We start from the raw sequence: 22,127 nt of genomic DNA, 5'->3' as shown, positions 1-22,127 counted from the left end.
TGCCTTCGGTTCAATAACAAATAAGTCCACCTGTAGAAGGAACAGCAGTCTGTTCTAGGATAAACATGGTAACACCTTGTACATAAAAGAACATATTTTGGGACTTTTCATGCATAGAAAAAGTGGGAAAGAGTTTTATGTAAGGATGTTGAAAGACTTTTGTACACTGTGAAATACAGTTTGTTTCAAATCAAATTCAAATTAAAAAATATATTTTTGTGTTCAAATGTGTTTTGGTTTGAACTTGACATTCCGAATTCCAATGAGTACAACTTGACTGGCCACAGTCACTTAGTGAGGTCACAACACTCAGAGTTCCACATCTTGAGAAGAGATTAAAGCAGACATTTAGACACAGATCAGATACCTGGACACAGATCAGATCTGGACACATCACATATCTGCTATTACTACGTTCAACCACTACTGTTCGAGAGTCATGACTTCTACATTGTGGAAGACAACCAGCTGTTCAGTGTCTGTCCTCCAGGAGACAACTGAGTGAGTAGTGTAGCTGCCATCAACGACAGTTGAATAAATAGGTTAAATAAATAAATAAGTTAATACATATTTGAATCAATCAATAAATACACAAGTTAATGCACATACATAGTAATACATACACAAGTTAATAGGCTACATACACATGAATAGTAAGACATAAGAACAATTTAATGTCAAACTGCCTTTATTTTGTTTTATTTGTTTTCTTGGAAGTTACAAGTCTTACGGGCTTGAAGAGAGTCATAACTCACGTAGGAACCAAAGTTCTGAAGTGACAGACGGGGGCGGGTTTACTGAGTGCAGTACATTGAAGCGAGGATTTATGTTTAAGGAAGAACGGAAGACCTGTTTTTTAGTTCTCTCAAGTAAAGCGGCCAATGAGGTACAGTTGCTATCTTGCTACTAAATGTTGATAGACGTTCAAGTTAACGTGACCTTATGTAGCCTTAAGGTAGTGATGGTGAGATGAAGCCTCATGAGGCATCGAACCACTTGAGCCAATTGGTTCGCGAAAGGGTTAATTTCTCGAAGCTTCATGTGCACACGAAACCACCTATTGGCCAAGTGTATAATCACAGGCAGCTGTATCTGAACCACATAATGTGTGATGCATTACATTTTTGTGTCTGTTATGTCTGTTGGGAATGACTATGAATTACAAAAAATTGATGGCCAAATAATTGCTTAAAGATCATTCAAGCAGTTATATTATTCTATACAGACAGTGTGGTAACAGGGAGAAGACATTGGGGGACGTTGAGCCTCTGTACATGAGGCGGCTGCACTAACCACTGCGCCACCGGCCACTCCATATTAAAATAATTTCTGTACATAAATGATCACAAATGTGTATAATAAATTGTTTGAATGTATTCTGTGTGTAAATTTTCCCCAAATGGTAAAATCATCACTCTCCTAAATCTCTCTCTCTCTCCCTCCCTAAACTCTCCAAATTATATAAACGCTATCTAAACTCTAGTATCCAAACTCCCCAAACTATCCAAACTCTCAACTGACTGCAACTCTGCTTCAAAACCCACATTTTGAATGGAGCCTGAGGGGTCTATATAGCTGTAAAACCTTGCGGCAAACTCTGAACCACTTCCCGAAGCAGTCATGTGGTACAGCCGGGCAGCGAGGCTTCGGACGTCATCATTTTTGGCCCCTCCCCTACATGAAGCAAGCCTCGCTTCGCGGAAACGCCCCCTCCATTACTCGACACACGCTTCGAAGCCTCGGCCCATCTCGTAACATCACTACCTTAAGGATACTGTTTACGCTACGTATGTGGTCTCGATAAGAAAGTAATTGTTTGTTTATGTATTTCTGTTTCTGTATGTCTAGTTCTCACGGCACACCTTTGCACATTCGTGTGAATGAATGCCAGTAAATATAAAGGAACGACTTGGTTTCGTGATTTCATCTTGAGGGGAGTAACAAGTAGTGAGGACAATGTCCTGGGAAAACTGCAGTCTCTTACTGGAAAATCTCAACCTGATCTCACGGGAAGGCGTACAAATAGCTGGACATTTTAAGGACACTCATGAAAACACATTTTAAGCTTTTAATGTGTCATTTTGCATCATGGTTGGTCTTCACTTGCAGCATGTAGACTAACTGGAAGGTGCTTCAGTCTGCAGTTTAAAAAATAACAACAATAATAATAATAATAGATTTTCTTTGTAGTTCACTTTTCATTCAATTAATAAAAATTAAGCATAGTACATCAGAAAGGGGGTGCAATTTAGCAGTCAAAGGCCTTTTTTAAAGTCCCAGTCGTAGTGTACTTTAAAAAAAACTTTTAAAAAGTCCCGACTTTGAATGAATGAAAAGTACACTACAAAGAAATTCTATTATTATAATTGTTATTTTTTAAACTGCAGACCGAAGCACACACAGAGCCCCTCTTCCCTCGGAGCGTACCACTATCACAGGGGGGAGGCGGAGGGAAGTTGCAACAATCTTCCAATTCCTCGGTTAAAAACCGAAACGAGGAGGTCGAAAACAACCAAGGATAAGAAAACACCGGTGGAAAAGAAGGAAAAAAGAAAGATTGCCACGGTGCCTGTGATAAAACCAGAGTCAACATCGGACCCGCGTTTCAAAGGTGGCGTGATCTAAGGGATTTCAAAGTGCACAGAGTCGAGGGGGAGGAGCTCGGTGGTCGTGGGGGAGGAGCCTGAGAGTTGTAAACATTCAAAATCTGACAGAATACCCTCGATCCGCCGGACTTGCCGACTGGGACTTTAATAAAAGACAAACTTCTGTGGTCTCTAACTTTATCTGTGATCACTCATTTCAAATGTTCATGTATTTTTAGGCTTTTAATGTGTCATTATGCATCATGGTTGGTCTTCACTTGCAGCATGTTGACTAACTGATGCTGGTTCTTCCATTAGTCTCTCACACAGGCGATCATATAGTAGATAGTAGATAGCAAACTAAGCCATGTGTCTGTTGTTGCAGGACGCCACACTGAACCCATCACCAATGCAGTTAGAGAGGAGATTCTTGAAAGGGCCAGCAAGAGGAGCCGGACAAGTCCACGTCCCTCCGAGGGCTGCAGCCTCACATTTAGTGGGCCTTCATCAAGTGGCAGTTCTGGTTCATCATGCAGCTGCTCATCTGACAGCTCAGGTGAGATGAGACAGATCATTATATCTGTGTTCTCAACTCAACAGTGTGAGCAGTGGTGTGGCGTGGGGAAAATTTCCAAGGAAGCCAAGTGAGCCACAACCTCTAAGCTGTGTATGTTTTACAGGGTGGGAGCAGAAAAACGGATGTTGCAGTTTATATGTTGCTATTTCCCGTGGTCAGATGAACTATTAGAGCGCCCAGCATCATTTTACCAGGACTTACACACGCTGATCTCTCTCTCTCTCTCTCTTATTATTATATGATTATTGAGGGAGCAGGAATCCTTGTCAAAAAGGAGACAGGGCCAGCAGAATAGCCGCTGTAGCTTGGCGCTACCAGCTAGCCACTCAGTGCAGACGTAATTCTCCTCATTAAAGGTCCGAAAACCTTTCTTCCTCTCCGTACGGACTCCGTACTACGGAGCTATGGAGCTCTAGTTTTGGTGTTGGCCGGCCGTCAGATTTAATCCTGAGTTGCTGTTGTAGAGGCAGTTTAGTAAAATTATTTTTTACTAAATACTCCAAATCTCCACCCTCCATAATCGTGCTTAAAAAATTAGCTAGCTTATCAAGAGATTCGGGGCTTCCCTTTACACTGTCCTGACCAATCACAGGGGAGCAGTGTCGTGACAATAGCCTCACCTGATTGGTCAATCATTCCTTTGTTTCCACCAAGGGAGGCCAGCGAAGCTTGGCCTCCTCACAGACAACAGGGTGCAGTAACATGTTTTCTATGAGGGGCCGTCTGGGACATAATTCAGAATTACCTCTCACACACACATGTGAAATGCTCTCATATACACTACTGAAACACTCACATAAACAACTGAAAAAGTATTTGCTCACACACACTACTGAAACGCTCTCACACACATTACTGAAACGCTCTCACACACACTACTAAAACGCTCACACACACTACTAAAATGCTCTCACACACACTACTAAAACGCTCTCATACATACAAGTAAAACGCTCTCACACACACTACTAAAACGCTCTCACACACACTACTGAAACGCTCTCATACACACTACTGAAACACTCTCACACACACTACTAAAATGCTCTCATACATACAAGTAAAACTCTCTCACACACACTACTGAAACGCTCTCATACACACTACTGAAACGCTCTCACACACACTACTGAAACGCTCTCATGCACACTACTGAAACGCTGTCACACACACTTCTAAAATGCTCTCATACATACAAGTAAAACTCTCTCACACACTACTAAAACGCTCTCATACAAACAAGTAAAACGCTCTCACACACACTACTAAAACGCTCTCACACACACTACTAAAACGCTCTCATACATACAAGTAAAGCGCTCTCACACACACTACTGAAACACTCTCATACACACTACTAAAACGCACGCACACACACTACTAAAACGCTCTCATCCATACAAGTAAAACGCTCTCACACACACTACTAAAACGCTCTCACACACACTACTAAAACTCTCTCATATAACCAAGTAGCGTGTACGAGAGCATTTTAGTAGTGTATGTGAGAGAGTTTTACTTGTATGTATGAAAGCATTTTAGTAGTGTGTGTGAGAGCGTTTCAGTAGTGTGTGTGAGAGCGTTTCAGTAGTGTGTGTGAGAGCGTTTTACTTGTATGTATGAGAGCGTTTTAGTAGTGTGTGTGAGAGCGTTTTAGTAATGTGTGTGAGAGTGTTTTAGTACTGTGAGAGAGTTTTACTTGTATGTATGAGAGCATTTTAGAAGCGTGTGTGAGAGCGTTTTAGTAGTGTGTATGAGAGCGTTTCAGTAGTGTGTGTGAGAGCGTTTCAGTAGTGTGTGTGAGAGCGTTTTAGTAGTGTGTATGAGAGCGTTTCAGTAGTGTGTGTGAGAGCGTTTCAGTAGTGTGTGTGAGAGCGTTTCAGTAGTGTGTGTGAGTAAATACTTTTTCAGTTGTTTATGTGAGAGTGTTTCAGTAGTTTATATGAGAGCATTTCACATGTGTGTGTGAGAGGTAATTCTGAATTATGTCCCTGACGGCCCCTCATAGTTTTCAATGCTCATTCACCCCGTAGCATTTAGAGGGGCGCTATTTTACATCATGAAACGCTCAATAATTAATGAAGAGAGACGAGGAGGAGATGACAGACACATCAGAGAGGGATTACGTAAACTGTTAAAAAAGTGATTTTATTAAATGATGGTTACATTCTGAAAAAAACTGAGGAAGCCTGGCTTCCCTTTGCCTCTGCAAGAAAACGCCACTGTTTGATTTTGAGATTGGTGGGGACACAAAAGTGCTCCAAGGCAGCACTCCTGAAAGTTGACGTTTTTTTGCATTAGCAATCATAATTTCACGTCATGAAAATGTTATAGGTTAGATTACTTAATATTAATTAATTATATTTTATAATTATAAAACCACATGATCATTTAGAATCTGAGGTTTTATTGTATTTCCACCACAAATGTTCTTTATTTGTGTTTTTAAACCGTTGCTCTCTTCTACACAAATACATCAAAATAAGAATTAAAAATAACTTTAAAAAAGTGTATCTCTTTGGCATTAAATATTCTCTTTTCTTCAATATCTGTATTGTTGAGCCGCTACCTATACACCCTTGAAGTAACTTACACCTTGACTCCTAAAGAAGTCTCTTATATCCACTTTTCTTTGACATCCTTCAAATCCTGTACAGCACACACGCACGCACACGCGTACACGCACACAAACAGACACAAACACAAATGTAAATGACACCACTGATATTAAAATCCATCTAGCTGACGTGACCCAGGAAGAACAAATGCCGAACATGTTGACAACCTGCAGATAACATGCACTGCCTCTCGTCCGGTCCGACTAGCAGATTGCAGGTAGTTTTAACAAGCAGAAGGAGTGACAGTGGGGACAAACAATCACATGTAAGTTAGCGAGAAACTGGCAGCCGATCAGGGAGTGGTATTTAGGTTAGAGGCGGGACTTCTAGCAGAGACTGACATAACCCTTTGTGTGCCATAATCATTGACTAAACACTACGGACAGCCAGGGGCGGACCGGCCATCTGTGTGATCTGGAGAATCACAGAACGGCTGGTACTCCAGGAGCCGCACCACCCGCCACGCAGTCATCACCTGTTTTTTTCCCCCTGCTAATCTACTGTTTCACACTCCAGTACGGTAGGTGGCAGCAATGCACCTTTAAGTTGGATGCCAGCTGCCCCACAGAAGAAGAAGAAGAAGTAGTAGCAGCAGCAAAGAATCATTGGCTGCGTTTCAAAAACAGGATGAGTCGCCCTCGCTCACTTGCCCTAAGTACTTGCACACTTGTCATCACCCACAATGCATTGCAGTGGTGCATGAAAAATATGTCCATGCGGTGGCGATTATGAACCTCAAACACCATTGTCTGCTGTCTATTCACCACCAAAGAAGAAGAAAATTAACTTAACGAGCCAGCATGGGCAGGTACTAATTGTGCAGTTAGACTGTCTGTTGCAGAGTTATGGCAGAGCCCACAGTTTACAAGTGTAAGTATATAAGCTGACGTATTGCCATCAAGCACAGAATACGTCTTCGTCTCAATGAAATGAGTCTCCGCATATTTTGTGTAATTTGGAATAGGCAGTATAGCGCTTCTCCAACAACGTGTGGTTGATCCATGATTGTCTGGGCTGTTAGTGAACGAGGGCAGGTGTGTTCCATTTACCTCTTTCACTCCTCCTCCACCCACTTTCCCTCCGCCCTCCAAGTGGCCTCCGTGTGACTTCATAGCAAGGGCTGAGGGCAAGTGAGCGAGGGCGACTCAAACTGTTTTTGGAACGCAGCCACTATTGGTAAAATGTGGCCGCTCGGAAAGTTTCAGGGCACGCCCTCTCAAATGGCCGTTCACTCGCCGTGTTTCCATTAGCCCCAGAGGGATTTACTAGACCCCGGAGGTGACGTTCCACTCTGAATGGGTTTTCATCGCCGGTGATCAGCTGATCAGTGATACAACTGCGCGCCGTTGTTCCTCAAAGTGAAAAATACAGAATGGATAACACCGGTAAAAAACGGAAAGAAAAGGTGGGGCTGAGAAGGCGAGGGGAAAAAAATGCGACATTTAGATGGCGCTAAATGTCGCAAACTAACTGACATGTTCAGCAGCACAGCCAGCAGCAGCACAGTTCAGCCTCAACAAGATAGGGCCACCTGTGATGATGAGGGACAGAGGGATGAGCTGGTTCCACAGACAGATACAGGCCAAGTAAGTATGGAACAAGAGAGAGGAAGAAAGAGAGTTACTTGCTAGGGCTGATGTTAGGAAATGTTACACAGGTTGCCACGTTTTTAAATATACCCAGTTGTGTTGCTCAGTACAATGCAAAAAATGAAATGAAATAATGATTACAGTAGTTGAAATAGCTAAACTTAAACATTTTAGCTGTAAAATGCCACATGCAGTAGTAGCTAATATTAAGAAATATGTTGTGCTTTTACTTTTTAAAGTTTTGGTAACGTTACAGTTAATGCTTACAAACTTTGAAGACTTTGAATACAGAAGTTACATTTGTAATGGTGTATTTTCATTAAAATGTGGTATTATTATTTGTGCGGTAAGATTAATTACTGCATAAATCAATTAAGATTATTAAGTAATAAATTCATCTTAAGATAGCATGGAATAGATCATATAATATGCTGTTGGATCAGGTTGAGCTTAGACTGAGAGCAGAGGATGACACCCACTCCAGCTCAACCTATAGTGTCATGAGCCACTATTGTATTGTATTGTGACACTCATGCCAGGCATTATTGTTGTTGTTTAGTTTCCGCATGCCGAATGCTTTGGGCCGGGCCTAGTCAAAGTTTAGGGCTGTTTTTTAGTCCCAGTCCGTCCCTGGCTCCATCTGTGTCGCTGATTCCCCTCCAGTCTCCAGAATGTGGTACCGGTACGCATGCCTCAGAGTTTGCTTACAGGTAGCACACTTTCCCGTCAAGTTTGCTTTTTATAGATCACAACATTTGCGTGGAAAGTGGCGTACGCACGTTTCCAGCCCCGTTTTGTGCGTAGGCAAGCTTTATAAATGAGGCCCCAGGTCTGTGCCACAGTGAAGTCCTGAAGTGCGCGAGGGCTCGCTCGCACATTTTGAGCCCACTTTCGATGGTGATTTTACCTGAGGGAATTACCCACAGTTCATAGCGTTGGGACATGAAACGTGGGGTTACCAGGGGAAGCCGGAATTACAACGTGTGGAATATTACATTTACACAGATATATTAACATTAAAGATTTAAGGAGCATAAACCACTAGTGTAGCATAGGCCACCGCCTTTCCTCACCGCTTCACAGTCTCCCAAAGAGTATTTTGATAGCCTATCCCCTCTACTCGCAGAAATACTGAACGGAAGTTCAGGAGAGGAGAGGTATATATGAACGTTTCCAACGTTTCCTGCAAAGATCTAAGGATTTTCTAGACCTTGAACTAATCTATTTTAGTGGAAAAACAGCTGTAACATAGGCTAGATGGAGATGCTATATGCCACACTGAAATATGTTCCTTATTTCTGGTCCCTTGCTCAACTAGCGTTATTTCAGCAGGCAGAAGCAGATGGATTAGCTACTAGCATCATGGACACTGGGTCAAAAGATATACGCTCTTAGTTCTTGGATGTAAGTAGGCAATCTAGACAGTTGGCAGTGATGGAGAAAATACTGACTTATTCATGTGAGCTTGTTATTTTCCAAATTTGCATTGCATTAGCCTATGAATTCCAGATCATTTCAGTTTGTTTCTGTCTGTGAGTGAAGACCACATGTTTTTGGCTCATTCACTTAAACTTGTGTAACCGGTCAATGAATGACATATTTTTGTAACCTTTTATTTGATATTTTGTGGTTTGTAGAGTTTTATTTGACTAAAATGCTGTGTTGTTCATGGTAGCTGAGTATTGGGAGATTCATTTGTTGTATAACTCTGCCATCTAGTGGTTAGTGGTGGCTATTTCAGTGTGCACATGTGTGAGTGCACATGATAAATTGCACGTTTTTCCTGATGAGTGCACATAAATTTAGTTGTGTTATGTTGAGAACATTGTTGTTTTGAGAGCTTAATAAAGTGCCTTAAAAAAACAACAGCGTCCCATCCCCAATGCATCATTATTTATCACGCTACGAGAGAGGTATGGAAATATAGTTTTATCTGCTTTAAATTGTCTAGCGATGTATCTTACATTATTTTTAAAAAAAATTGGCAAATTTATGTCCCCACCACTTTACAAACCAAATCAGTCAACCTAACATGAGATGTTTGCTTCATGTGCCGATCCAACATCAAATCATTTGAGAATTCAAAGTCAAACTAAAGTCAAAGTCAAACTAACGTCAAAGTCTCACTAAAGTTAAACTTAAGTCAAAGTCAAACTAAAGTCAAAGTCAAACTAAAGTCAAAGTCTCACTAAAGTCAAACTTAAGTCAAAGTCAAACTAAAGTCAAAGTCAAACTAAAGTTAAACTAAAGTCAAAGTCAAACTTAAGTCAAAGTCAAACTAAAGTCAAAGTCAAACTAAAGTTAAACTAAAGTCAAAGTCAAACTTAAGTCAAAGTCAAACTAAAGTCAAAGTCAAACTAAAGTCAAAGTCATGTCAACTTCATCATGAGCTGCTTATGTCTTTAGTCCTGACTGAGTCTGGCTCTTGACTTGAGTCCTGTGGTTGTGGTTGTCATGGCGACTGCAGGTAAATGGACCTGCATAGGATTGTCTGACCCTCTTTCACTCCTGATCCAGCCTCTCCTGGTAGTCTTCATCATGAGCCATCTTCCTCTTTAATCTATGTGAGCTGTAACTCTAGGTCTGGGTGAAGGAGGTCGATGGACCTGCAGGACTTCTCTGGAACTTGTTTGTAACGGAAACAGACATCAAAATGAGTCAGTAGCGTCTAAATGATGAAGATATTCTTTGTGAAATGATAATGATGTGAGTCATGCAGATGAGCCTACCTGTACCATCCAGACCTGACCCTTGAACTCGTGGTCTGGGCAGGGCAGGGATGAGGGTTGATGCTGTGGTTCTGGCTCAGGCTGCTCGTCTCAGCAGGAAGAGGATGGTCCTGCTGGACGGGGTACCCGGTCCTGGAGGTCTGCTGCAGAGACCCACACACATCTTTGTCACCATCAGAAGTCTGGGTTTTCTTCTGACAGACGTCCATCATCGCAAGACAGGACCTAACGCTGCAGAAAATGAGTCCTTCCATCAGTAAACGTCATCGAAGAATGGAGAACAGTTACTTTAAAATGATGAAATCACAACATTGACATACTGGGAGCTGCGATGGGACCAGTTGACCATGTGCTGCATGCTGGTGAATTGATGCTCCAGCACCTGATGGGGTGTAACCCTCTTGGTGGCATCAAGCTGGAGCATACCATTTAAGAGGTCCGTTAACACCAGCATGTCATTTAATTCTGCAAATTTATCTGCAGGATTTTCACATTCGACGTCCCGGATCTGGAGTATGAAGAAACAAAATCAGGGTTCAGGGGTATCTTCAGTCACGTCCAGGAGAAAATAAAAACCCTCCTGGAGATTCTTGAGTGTATTTTATGAAAGCTTCAGAAGTAATTTAATTATTAAAAAGAACACATGCACAAGTTTAAACAGGGAGGTGAACTTCCTCCTCCTGGTCTCCATGGGCTGAATGCCCGTCTCTCTCCTGAACTGTTCTGGGGTCTGAGCAGACAGTGTTATCGTTACCAATGACATTCAGAGGATAATAAACTTGGACAAACAGGCAGAACCACATGTTTTACATTACGTTGTAACACAGACAGAGTTAACAAATCAGAACTTCAAGGTCACACAGGAGGTCAGGTAGATCAGAGAGGCAGTGAAACGGCAGCTACCTTGAGTTTCCAGAGAGCGGTGGTGGAGTTCTCGTCTTTCTGGAAAAAACCAGCGGGTCTTGTGTAGCCCAGGCTTCATAAGCTGTAGGAAAAATTGAGAGAAAGGGAGTAAACATCCGTTTATTTGGTCTGAATGAGTGTATGACAGGGATAGCTAGCATCTAATGGGTTAACTGAACCACGCAGAGCAGAGAGAGCGGTGCATCATGACGTCACGGGCCAATCGCGTTGCAGTTACGCACGGCACTCGGAGAGATAGGAGATCGGGAGGAGAAGTTCACCTGTCCGGCTGCATGAGGAACGCTTAAAAAAGTTATCTGGAAGTGGTTCAAGCAGAGTGAGATGGTCTGAATCCACGGAGTTCACGGTTGATGATACAAGCTCGGCGGTGAGTTATTGTGCAAATTGACGGAGTTAGCGTCGAGTAAAAGTGGTGTTAGCCGCCATGCTGACTTAGCTGCTAAACCGCTAATGTAATGTTACCTGTGGGTGTTAGCCGCCAGTGTTAATTTAGCTGCTAAATGCTAATTCGATACCATGTGCGTTAGCCACTAGGGTAGCAGGCTATGTGAATTGCATTGAACTCGGCCAACAACAGAGCTAACAGCCGAGCTAACGACTAATATGGGGGGGTTAATTCAGACAAAATGCTGAGCTATCGTGTAAATGTGAGTGAATGCGTGTGTGGTTCGTGAACACCGTGTATCGGCAGTACCGTGTGTGCGCCGCGTGAGTGTAGCGTGTGTGCGCAGTGTGTGTAACCGTGTGTGTGCACATCGGGTGTGCAGCGTGTGTGTACGTGCGTCAGGAGTGTGTTCAATGTTGGTGTTCCATCCTGGGCTCCATGAGCGTTACCTTAGACTTCTGATAACTAGTCCAAACTGTGAACTGAAACTGAAACCAAACATTAGCACATTTAACTTCATTAGGCAAACGGGTTACACTTGCATCCCAGATTGAGCAGGTGGTCTGCTGGCTGACCCTGAGTGTCCACTATGTACCTCATCTGAAGAAACAACACAATGTCTAGTCACACTGGGAGTCAAGGTGGAGTGCGTTTTAACTGATTCATTTCTATATAAATAAAGGTGATTTATGCCCATAAAGAAACATCTCTCATCCGAACCTTAAGCACCAACAAAAGGACATTTATAACAGTGTCTTAAAAGTGTAGTGTTGAAAAGATCAAATATAAATAGATACCATTCACTATACACAACAAGTAAATGGGATGGTCAAACTCCACATGGTGCTTACCAGTGTTGTATAAAGTACCCAAAAGCCATACTTGAGTAAAAGTAAAAGTACCTTACTGGAAAATTACTCAAGTAAAAGTGAAAGTTGCCTGCTAGAATATTACTTGAGTAAAAGTAAAAAAGTAGCTTGTATTTACTGTACTTAAGTATCAAAAGTAAAAAGTACTGTTAATAAAACGCAATCAGAAATTTGCCCACTCACACACTCCTTCGTGGCCACAGGTAATACTAAACATAGCGATTTCAGCTGCATGATTTAAAAGCTAACTTATTATAACACTACCACTATGTAAATTAGTCTGACTGTCATCATCAGCTGGTTTGCTATATCAAAACTCGGACTCTCCAAACACAGGTACGGTCTCCAATAACACCAGAAAAAGACAGACAGATCATTCAATAACCCAGGAGTTCAGTTTTTGGCTAGCAGAGGCCAAGCCCACTCACGTTAGACCACGGAGACGCTCAGGGGCCGAGGGGCAGTAAAAAACAAAAACAAACAAACAAAAACGTAATCCTCGACTGTATAGTTTCACTGCGTGGAACAACACACTCTTTGCTTCACCATTAAAGTCTATTGACAGCAGGGCCGGAGTGGGACTCATTTTCAGCCCTGGAGTTTCATACCGGCCCACTTTAGATCACGACCTATTATATTAAAATAATGTAATTATAACTTTACATGTTAAGCATACAATAGCGCACTGTTCTCTAAAGCCTTGTAATTCCGTGTATTTTCACACAGCCTTGTGGCCACAAGTGGCCATAGTTCGGCCGTGTTCAGCTGTCTGTTTCCCGGCTGGTTTGCGTGCGGCGCGTCTTGGCGTTTCGCGTTCGACGGAGAGTCCGCCTGTGTGGACTCTTGTGGACCTGGGCGGGCCGGTGTTTGACCGATGTCCGCGGGCTTTTCAGCCAGCTCTGAGGGTGATAGTCCCGACAGTTCGGCTGGGTTCTTGTGTCTATTTACCTGCGGGAATCCCCGCAACGCACCCGAGTGTTTTACGTGTGTACGGACGGAGCAGAAGTCCGGCTTCGCTGTGCGTAATTGTGGCGTGGCGCGGACCTGGACCGGCCGGTGCTTAAGTGAGCTGCACGGGCTTTTCACACAGCCTTGGGGGCACAAGTGCCCATAGTTCGGCCGTGTTCAGCTGTCTGTTTCCCGGCTGGTTTGCGTGCGGCGCGTCTTGGCGTTTCGCGTTCGACGGAGAGTCCGCCTGTGTGGACTCTTGTGGACCTGGGCGGGCCTGTGTTTTAGTGAGGACCGCGGGCTTTTCACCATGGTCTGGGGGCATCAGGGCCGAGAGTTCGGCTGGGTTCTTGTGTCTATTTACCTGCGGGAATCCCCGCGACGCATACACGTGATACCCACTCCACTCAGTGCCATGACTGAACACCGGCACAAAAATAAATCAAAATAATAATTGAACACCGGCCCTCGCGGCCCAAAAGTCAGACCGGCCCACCGGGAATTGTCCCGGTCCTCCCGATTAGCCACTCCGGGCCTGATTGACAGTAACACTATGCTGGTTGTTTCAGCAGCAGGTTCAGTCACCGATTCAGTCACCTCCTCCATCTCTGGCATTTTGCTTCTCTGTCTTCCTCCTTCTCTTCAAGTAGGCTAACATTAGAGACCCGACTTGTCTGAGACTACTACTAGCATGACAATGCGACCATTAATTTGAAATTTGGCCGCTGATTTCATCCGCCGCACAACGGGGTAAACCAATGATAACGTCTTGCGGTCTGTATCTCCCAACATCATTGGCTACTAGTCCCACTACAACCAAACAAAGATTGTCCATTGGCTGTCACGTTCCTTCTTATTTTGTAACGAGTAACGAGGATGCTCAGCTAAATGTAACGGAGTAAAAGTACTGATTTTTTTCGGAAAATGTAGTGAAGTAAAAGTAAAAGTCGTCAGAAATAGAAGTAGTAAAGTAAAGTACAAATATAAAAAAATACTACTTAAGTAAAGTAACGAAGTATTTTTACTTCGTTACTATACAACACTGGTGCTTACCATATCATATTCACTGCTGCCGGGGTAGAGCAGGTATCCGAGGTAAAACGTAACAGCGATGCAGCACAGAGACCACATATCTATGGCCTCTGTGTACGGGAGCCCCAAAAGAATCTCTGGAGACCTGAGAGAGGAAAGACGCCTATGATCAGACTCGCCGTCAGTGAGATGAAACAACTAACAGATGAAACAAGGCTCCAGTCACTCACCTGTACGGACGGGTCTGCAGGTAGAAGCCCTGGCGGACGGCGGACGCATCCAGAGCCAGGCCGAAGTCAATGACTTTGACTCTGAAAGGCCCCCGTACGTGGTTCACCAGCATGACGTTTTCCAGCTTGAGGTCTGCGTGGATTATCCCAACAGCCTTCAAGTGGTTGAGAAGAAAATGTCATAGTAGGCCTATACTAAATGTATAATGTATCCATAATAAAGTTTGTTGAACATTTTTAATTTATTAAAAAAAAATCATAGTATATATATTGTTGTAGTAAGATTTCATGACAAACCTCGTACAATGCAATGGCTTTTATTTCTGACTTTTTAAAACATGAAATATTGTGACATTGTTATGACTCCATTCAACATACAATACTTTTGCAACATTTTTAGATACAGTACAATTCATTTTTCCTACAACCTATATTTCCCACTCTCCACCATCCCATCCTGGCTCTCCGTCTGACTGACTCTGGCTCTCAGTCGTGGTGCTGCTCGACACTTGAGTCCTGTGGTTGTGGTTGTCATGGCGACTACAGGTAGATGGACCTGCATAGGATTGTCTGACCCTCTTTCACACATGATCCGGCCTCTCTGTGTGTGTGTGTGTGTGTGTGTGTGTGTGTGTGTGTGTGTGTGTGTGTGTGTGTGTGTGTGAAAAAAATGGATTCTGCTGGCAAAATATTATTTACAGAAATGTAGTTTTTTTTTTTTTTTTTAAACTTCCTTTTTTGAAGCATTTAAAATCATCCAGACATGTTAATAGTAAACCATTGTTAAAAGTATTTTATTAATAAAAAAAACATACTATTCACAATCGCCTGTCTCGCTGTTAATTGAGGTTATTTATTTCATTTGATCAGTGTTTGTAGTAGATGCCACAAATACAACCTTTTATCCACTCCCTGTGACATCAGAGGGCGTGGCCATTGTGTGAGCAGTATCAATTTCACACAATGGGGCAGGAAGTCAGGTGATTTAACTATCAAATTAAAAGCGACCAAAAGATGTAAACGACACAGATGTGATTTAAAAAAAAATGATTTCATTAAATTCAAATAAAATACACAATAGAATGGCATAATAATAGTACTACTACTCTCTACTTTATTATACAGAATACAATGTAAATTCCTTTCTGTTATTAAAATGTTGAATAGTTTTATACATTTCATCGTCAACTGTCTTTATTGTCCATCTGTATTGTCTTCCCCGTTTAAATACGTTGCATGAACATGTTTTATTGGAAAGCACTTTGAATTGCATCTCTTGCATGAAAGGTGCTCTATAAATAATTCTTATTTGAATATAAATAATAAAAGCTAATCATTGTTATTATAACTCCAATAGTGCAATCATGAATTAGTCATCACCTTAGCTGAGCATCATGGAACTCTTGTTGTTGTTGTCGGGTGGGAGGGGGACTGTTGTTGTTGGGGGACCGCGGTGAGAGGAAGACTTTTGTGGGTGATTGAGAGTTTGGCTGTATTCGAAATGCCATACTAACGTACTGCCTACTACATACTCAACGTGTATGTACTGCATACTGCCTACTAAATTAACGTTTGAGTATGCTGTTACCCTCAGACTTTTCACACCGAAGTATACACATTACATACTACATTTTTTTGTTTTTTTAACTTTATTGACATCTCGTCCTCATCTTCTCTCACGTAACTGAATCGATTACGTTAGCGGTTCTAGCTCCCGTTTAATGGAAATTACTTATCAAAATATAAAGCATGATTGTTATTATAGTTATAATATTTCTAAATATTTTTTAAGTCAAATTACAATTGTCAAACGTTTTCTACAGTTTATTATATATGCGCGCTCTCACGCTTTCCCTCTTTCTGTCACGCTGGTGAGGTAATGTCTCGTCTTGGGTTTTTGTCTTGTCATTTCCTGTCTTATTTTGAAAATAACTCCCTTCTCGTTTCAGGTCACTTGCCCTTCCTCATGTGTTCCCTGGTCTGATGTCATCCCTGATCCCTGATTGTTGTCACCTGTTGCTCGTTATCCCTCTGTGTATTTAAGTCTGCCTCTCCACTTGTCTTGTGCCAGTTCGTCCTGTCTCCAGTCACGTCATGTTCCTCGTCACCTCCAAACCTAAGTTAAGTTGTTTTTTTGTAGTTTATGTGAAGTCATGTTTTCCTCCCAGTGAGTGATTTTTTGTTCATTTTTGTTTATAGTTTAATTTCTTAGCCTGTTTTTCCTCCCGTTAGAGCGGTCTTTTGTTTGTTCATTGTTATTTTAGAAATAAAGCCTTTTTCCTGCCACTGCCCTGCATCTGAGTCCTCCCTCCATGCCCAAGGTTTGACAGAACGAACTGGCCAGTAAGGACCCAGCAGAGCAGCAGCAGCAGCTAAGAAACATGGACCCAGCCATCTTCCTGATGGAGCTCAATGAGGTTGTGGACAACCTCCAGTACCTCCAAGCCTGCCACGACTTGGCAGACACCAAGGAGGAGAGGAGGATTGTCCGGAAGGAGGCTAGGGAGCTGGTTTCCTCCAGGCGGTGGCTCAGGGACTCTCTGCCTGACTGGGTTATACACCTGGTTTCCGCCCCTGAACCCCGGCCATCCTCGGCTCCAGCCATGCTACTAGCCCAGGCCTCAGCCACAGCCAAGCATCCAGTCCAGGCCTCAGCCACAGCCAAGCATCCAGTCCAGGCCTCAGCCACAGCCAAGCATCCAGTCCAGGCCTCAGCCACAGCCAAGCATCCAGTCCAGGCCTCAGCCACAGCCAAGCATCCAGTCCAGGCCTCAGCCACAGCCAAGCATCCAGTCCAGGCCTCAGCCACAGCCAAGCTACCAGCCCACGCCACCGTTCCAGCCAAGCTACCAGCCCACGCCACCGTTCCAGCCAAGCTACCAGCCCACGCCACCGTTCCAGCCAAGCTACCAGCCCACGCCACCGTTCCAGCCAAGCTACCAGCCCAGGCCTTAGCCACAGCCAAGCTACCAGCCCAGGCCTTAGCCACAGCCAAGCTACCAGCCCAGGCCTTAGCCACAGCCAAGCTACCAGCCCAGGCCTTAGCCACAGCCAAGCTACCAGCCCAGGCCTTAGCCACAGCCAAGCATCCAGCCCAGGCCTCAGCCACAGCCAAGCATCCAGCCTATGCCACAGCCAAGCTACCAGCCCACGCCACGGCCACAGCCAAGCTACCAGCCCACGCCACGGCCACAGCCAAGCTACCAGCCCACGCCACGGCCACAGCCAAGCTACCAGCCCACGCCACGGCCACAGCCACAGCCAAGCTACCAGCCCACGCCACGGCCAAGCAACCAGCCCACGCCTCGGTCACAGCCAAGCAACCAGCCCACGCCTCGGTCACAGCCAAGCAACCAGCCCACGCCTCGGTCACAGCCAAGCAACCAGCCCACGCCTCGGTCACAGCCAAGCAACCAGCCCACGCCTTGGTCACAGCCCATGTCTCGGCCAGTGGCCTTCAGTCGGCGGTCCGGTCGACACCTGCCAGTGGTCTTCAGTCGGCGGTCCGGTCGACACCTGCCAGTGGTCTTCAGTCGGCGGTCCGGTCGACACCTGCCAGTGGCCTTCAGTCGGCGGCCCGGTCGACACCTGCCATTGGCCTTCAGTCGGCGGCCCGGTCGACACCTGCCATTGGCCTTCAGTCGGCGGCCCGGTCGACACCTGCCATTGGCCTTCAGTCGGCGGCCCGGTCGACACCGGCCATTGGTCTTCAGTCGGCGGTCCGGTCGACACCGGCCAGTGGTCTTCAGTCGGCGGTCGGGTCGACACCTGCCAGTGGTCTTCAGTCGGCGGTCCGGTCGACACCTGCCATTGGTCTTCAGTCGGCGGTCCGGTCGACACTCTCCAGTGGTCTTCAGTCGGCGGCCTGTCCGTCACCAGCCCAGACATGGGACCGTCCCACACCTGCTCCTCGCAGCCTATTGGGGGTTCGCCTGTCACCCATTCCTGTTCCGACGGGGGTCCATCCGACGCCTGCTCCCCGCAGTCGTCCGGGAGTCCGCTCGTCACCCGTTCCTGTTCAGACGGGGGGCCGTCCTACGCCTGCTCCACGCAGCCTCCGGGAGGTCCGCTCGTCACCCGTTCCTGTTCCGACGGGGGGCCGTCCTACGCCTGCTCCACGCAGCCTTCTGGAGGTCCGCTCGTCACCCGTTCCTGTTCCGACGGGGGCCGTCTGACGCCTGCTCCACGCAGCCTTCGGGAGGTCCGCTCGTCACCCGTTCCTGTTCAGACGGGGGGCCGTCCTACGCCTGCTCCACGCAGCCTTCGGGAGGTCCGCTTGTCACCCGTTCCTGTTCCGAAGGGTCCTGTCCCGCCCGCTAGGTCGCCCTCATGCCCTGCCTCCTGAGCGGTCCCGCCCGCTAGGTCGCCCTCATGCCCGGCCTCCTGAGCGGTCCCGCCCGCGAGGTCGCCCCCATGCCCGGCCTCCTGAGCGGTCCCGCCCGCGAGGTCGCCCTCATGCCCGGCCTCCTGAGCGGTCCCGCCCACTAGGTCGCCCTCATGCTCGGCCTCCGGAGCGACCCCGTCTGCTGGGTCGCCCTCATGCCCGGCCTCCTGAGCCCCTCCTCCTGGCCCCCTCCACCCGCCCTACGTATCATGGACCATAGGGACATCTGGGATCCGTCCCTTAAGGGGGGGGTACTGTCAAGCTGGTGAGGTAATGTCTCGTCTTGGGTTTTTGTCTTGTCATTTCCTGTCTTATTTTGAAAATAACTCCCTTCTCGTTTCAGGTCACTTGCCCTTCCTCATGTGTTCCCTGGTCTGATGTCATCCCTGATCCCTGATTGTTGTCACCTGTTGCTCGTTATCCCTCTGTGTATTTAAGTCTGCGTCTCCCCTTGTCTTGTGCCAGTTCGTCCTGTCTCCAGTCACGTCATGTTCCTCGTCACCTCCAAACCTAAGTTAAGTTGTTTTTTTGTAGTTTATGTGAAGTCATGTTTTCCTCCCAGTGAGTGATTTTTTTGTTCATTTTTGTTTATAGTTTAATTTCTTAGCCTGTTTTTCCTCCCGTTAGAGCGGTCTTTTGTTTGTTCATTGTTATTTTAGAAATAAAGCCTTTTTCCTGCCACTGCCCTGCATCTGAGTCCTCCCTCCATGCCCAAGGTTTGACACTTTCTTCCTCTTACCTGAGTAGCTGCCTTCACTCGCCATCGATCGCGACTATTAAGCAGCTTTTATTGATCATTAAACGTCCGTTCATAGATCGTATTATACCTCTGACCACGGAACACCAGCACCTTCACCACGGAGACGACGGAGGCAATCTGCCCGTCGGAGGAGCTACATTATTCACATGCACATGGAATTTGGATTTCCCTCTGAAGTAAGTAATATGACTTATCTGGTTTAAATACGTTCCTTTATTATTTGATTATCAATAGATGTGCATATGCATGCATAAACAAATGTAGGCTACATGTAGGCTAATATAAGTGGTTTTAATAGTATCATGCATGAGTTTGGTGTGATAAAAATAAACAAGTACAAGCAAGTGGGATATTAGTGAATAATTTATTAGACAAATAATCCATGTTATATATACAGGTTGCAATACGTGTATGATAAGAATAAATAAGTAGTTTATCAACAAATGAATAGGAAAACATTCAGAATAAATGTAATATCTGATGTTTTCTGTTAGAGGCACCAGCAGTCCTGGGATATCCTCAGAGGCTTGTAGCTGCAGTGTCTGCTCCAAATGTCCAGATCCCTGTGTTGCTGTGGTTTTATTTGTGTTTATCAGTAGTGCAGTTTATAAGTAAAACTTCATGGACTCTGATGTTTTAACACATTGTAGATATTACCCAGCAATGTCTTTGCCTGATTATTTATAAGAAAGACAACTTCATCTGGTTTCTTTTATGCTGTAGAGTTCAATACTTTAAACTGCTTCCAACTCACCTTGTATTTCTGCTTCATGTTCTCCGACTTCTTCTTTGTCCATCCAGCTCCACCTTCCCTCCATCTAATGTTCTTCAATAAACATCCTATATGAAGAACAGTACATAGAAAAGTGTTACAGCACATTGATGATTTCTTGCTGTTCAACAGAACGTTTCAGGTAGACATCTCAGGAAAGCAGTACATCTCCCGTCTATATACGCTGGTGTTCAACCTTATATCATTGAGTAGCTAAATATTCACCAGTAGTTGTTAAGCCCTGCATATAAGAATTAAAACATTTAAACCACATTTTCTTAAGTGATGCCTCTCAGAGCAGCTTTCCTCCTGCCGGTGAACGTCTCCTCATCGTTCCCTCCACTGAATGAGGCGCCCAGTGTCTGCATCCATCCCTTTAATGGACAACGGTGCACCGCGTTATTTACCACCGTTAGTAAATATATAACCACGGTTTAACATAAGCACTATATTATTAGTTAACGTCGGTAAAAACGGCACATTTTCCGCTTCGCTTGCGCTCGCTAACCCCTATGGTAAATTACCGTCAGTAGGCTAGCCAGCTGGCAGGACCTTCGATTCGTAACGTTAACGTACAATGCCAACAACAATAAAGTAACGTTCATTATCAATACGATTTAAAAGTCATCTGGAAACATAAAAGTCATGTTACAGTATACTTACATGTGTACGCGGTTTGTGTCGGGCTGTCACCAGAATCACCGCAGTCGTCCGCCATTATCCAAAACTTTTCAATAGTCAGACGAGCCGCAATGCATTTTGGGGAAGTTGAGTAGATTTAGCAAGGTCCGCTGTATACTCAGAAATTCTTGCCAATGCAGTATACATCCGGGCATTTCTCGCGTACACAAATTCACATACTATTGTATGTGAACGCACTACGTACTCAAATTTACGTCACAATTGAGTACGAGTAGGACGTTAGTATGGCATTTCGAACACAGCCTTTGATTTGGGATGTTCAGCTAGGTGTTAGCTCGCTCCTCCAGAACACAGGATGTCCGAGGAGCTGTCAGCTGTCGGGATAACTTCCACTTAATCAAACTGGCATCTTACGGAAGATGAAACGGGAGCAGGAATACATTCGTCGTGCTGCTGGACGACGGAAGAAAGTTTATTTTACCCAAACATGGCAGTGGCTTTGTAAAGGTTTTATTTTGTGAAACGGTAGCCGGAAGTGTGTGCCTTCTTAACTCGTCCGTCTTTCCACTCGGGGCGGAGGAGGGCGGTGTGTTTCGAGCGGGGACAGTCCCGTCGAGAGGAGCGGCAGCACGGACGGACATTTTCCTCCTGCGTAGAAACACTGTTAAAAGATACCGAGGAAACCCGAGAAGAAACTTCACGAGGTAGGTTTCACCAGTTTGTGGTTTCTCTTTGCTTCAGCCAGTCGGGTCCACTATTAAACAAACAGCACATAAAGTTTGAATTCTTCAAGTAATGCCTGTAAAGCTTATTTATAACAGCTGTGTGGCCGTGTTGTTAAAGTTTTCGCTGTTGTCCTCGTGATTTTGTAACACCGACTGGTTTAACAGCCCGTGAAGTCGTGTTAAAAAGGGAAATCATTGTAACTGTTCTGGTGTTTATTATGGTCATTCGTACGTTGAAAACACCGAACTTTTGGGCATTTGACGTGTCCTTGTTTGTAGGGGAGCTTCCGTTTTAAATACATGACAGGATTAAAGTCGATGTTTGTTGTAAGGATTCCATTAAAGGATGAAGCAGCCT

The 22,127-nt window shown here is 44.8% G+C and overlaps 1 protein-coding gene and 1 long non-coding RNA gene across 2 annotated transcripts in view; both read right to left on the bottom strand.

Moving 5' to 3' along the window:
* LOC311010061 (scavenger receptor cysteine-rich type 1 protein M130-like) overlaps positions 1-15,021 on the bottom strand; it is a gene marked incomplete at both ends in the record, with an annotated part of 155,385 nt that extends 140,364 nt beyond the window's left edge. The window contains 7 exons of the mRNA XM_084004542.1: positions 10,127-10,241; positions 10,406-10,513; positions 10,591-10,606; positions 11,937-12,007; positions 14,278-14,401; positions 14,487-14,619; positions 14,928-15,021. Of these exons, the coding sequence (XP_083860668.1) occupies positions 10,127-10,241; positions 10,406-10,513; positions 10,591-10,606; positions 11,937-12,007; positions 14,278-14,401; positions 14,487-14,619; positions 14,928-15,021 (661 nt within the window). The remainder of the gene's footprint in view (positions 1-10,126; positions 10,242-10,405; positions 10,514-10,590; positions 10,607-11,936; positions 12,008-14,277; positions 14,402-14,486; positions 14,620-14,927) is intronic.
* A 5,108-nt stretch (positions 15,022-20,129) lies between these two features.
* LOC311009685 lies at positions 20,130-21,329 on the bottom strand. The gene is made up of 3 exons (XR_014596680.1): positions 21,066-21,329; positions 20,385-20,470; positions 20,130-20,193 (listed from the first exon to the last, which is right to left on the bottom strand). It is a non-coding gene; the product is annotated as an uncharacterized lncRNA (long non-coding RNA).
* Between the last annotated feature and the right edge of the window lie 798 nt (positions 21,330-22,127).

The sequence above is a fragment of the Eutrigla gurnardus genome (assembly GCF_963514095.1).
Source record: "Eutrigla gurnardus genome assembly, chromosome: 24".
Taxonomy (NCBI): Eukaryota; Metazoa; Chordata; class Actinopteri; order Perciformes; family Triglidae; genus Eutrigla; species Eutrigla gurnardus.
This window is presented reverse-complemented; position numbering and strand designations above follow the sequence as displayed.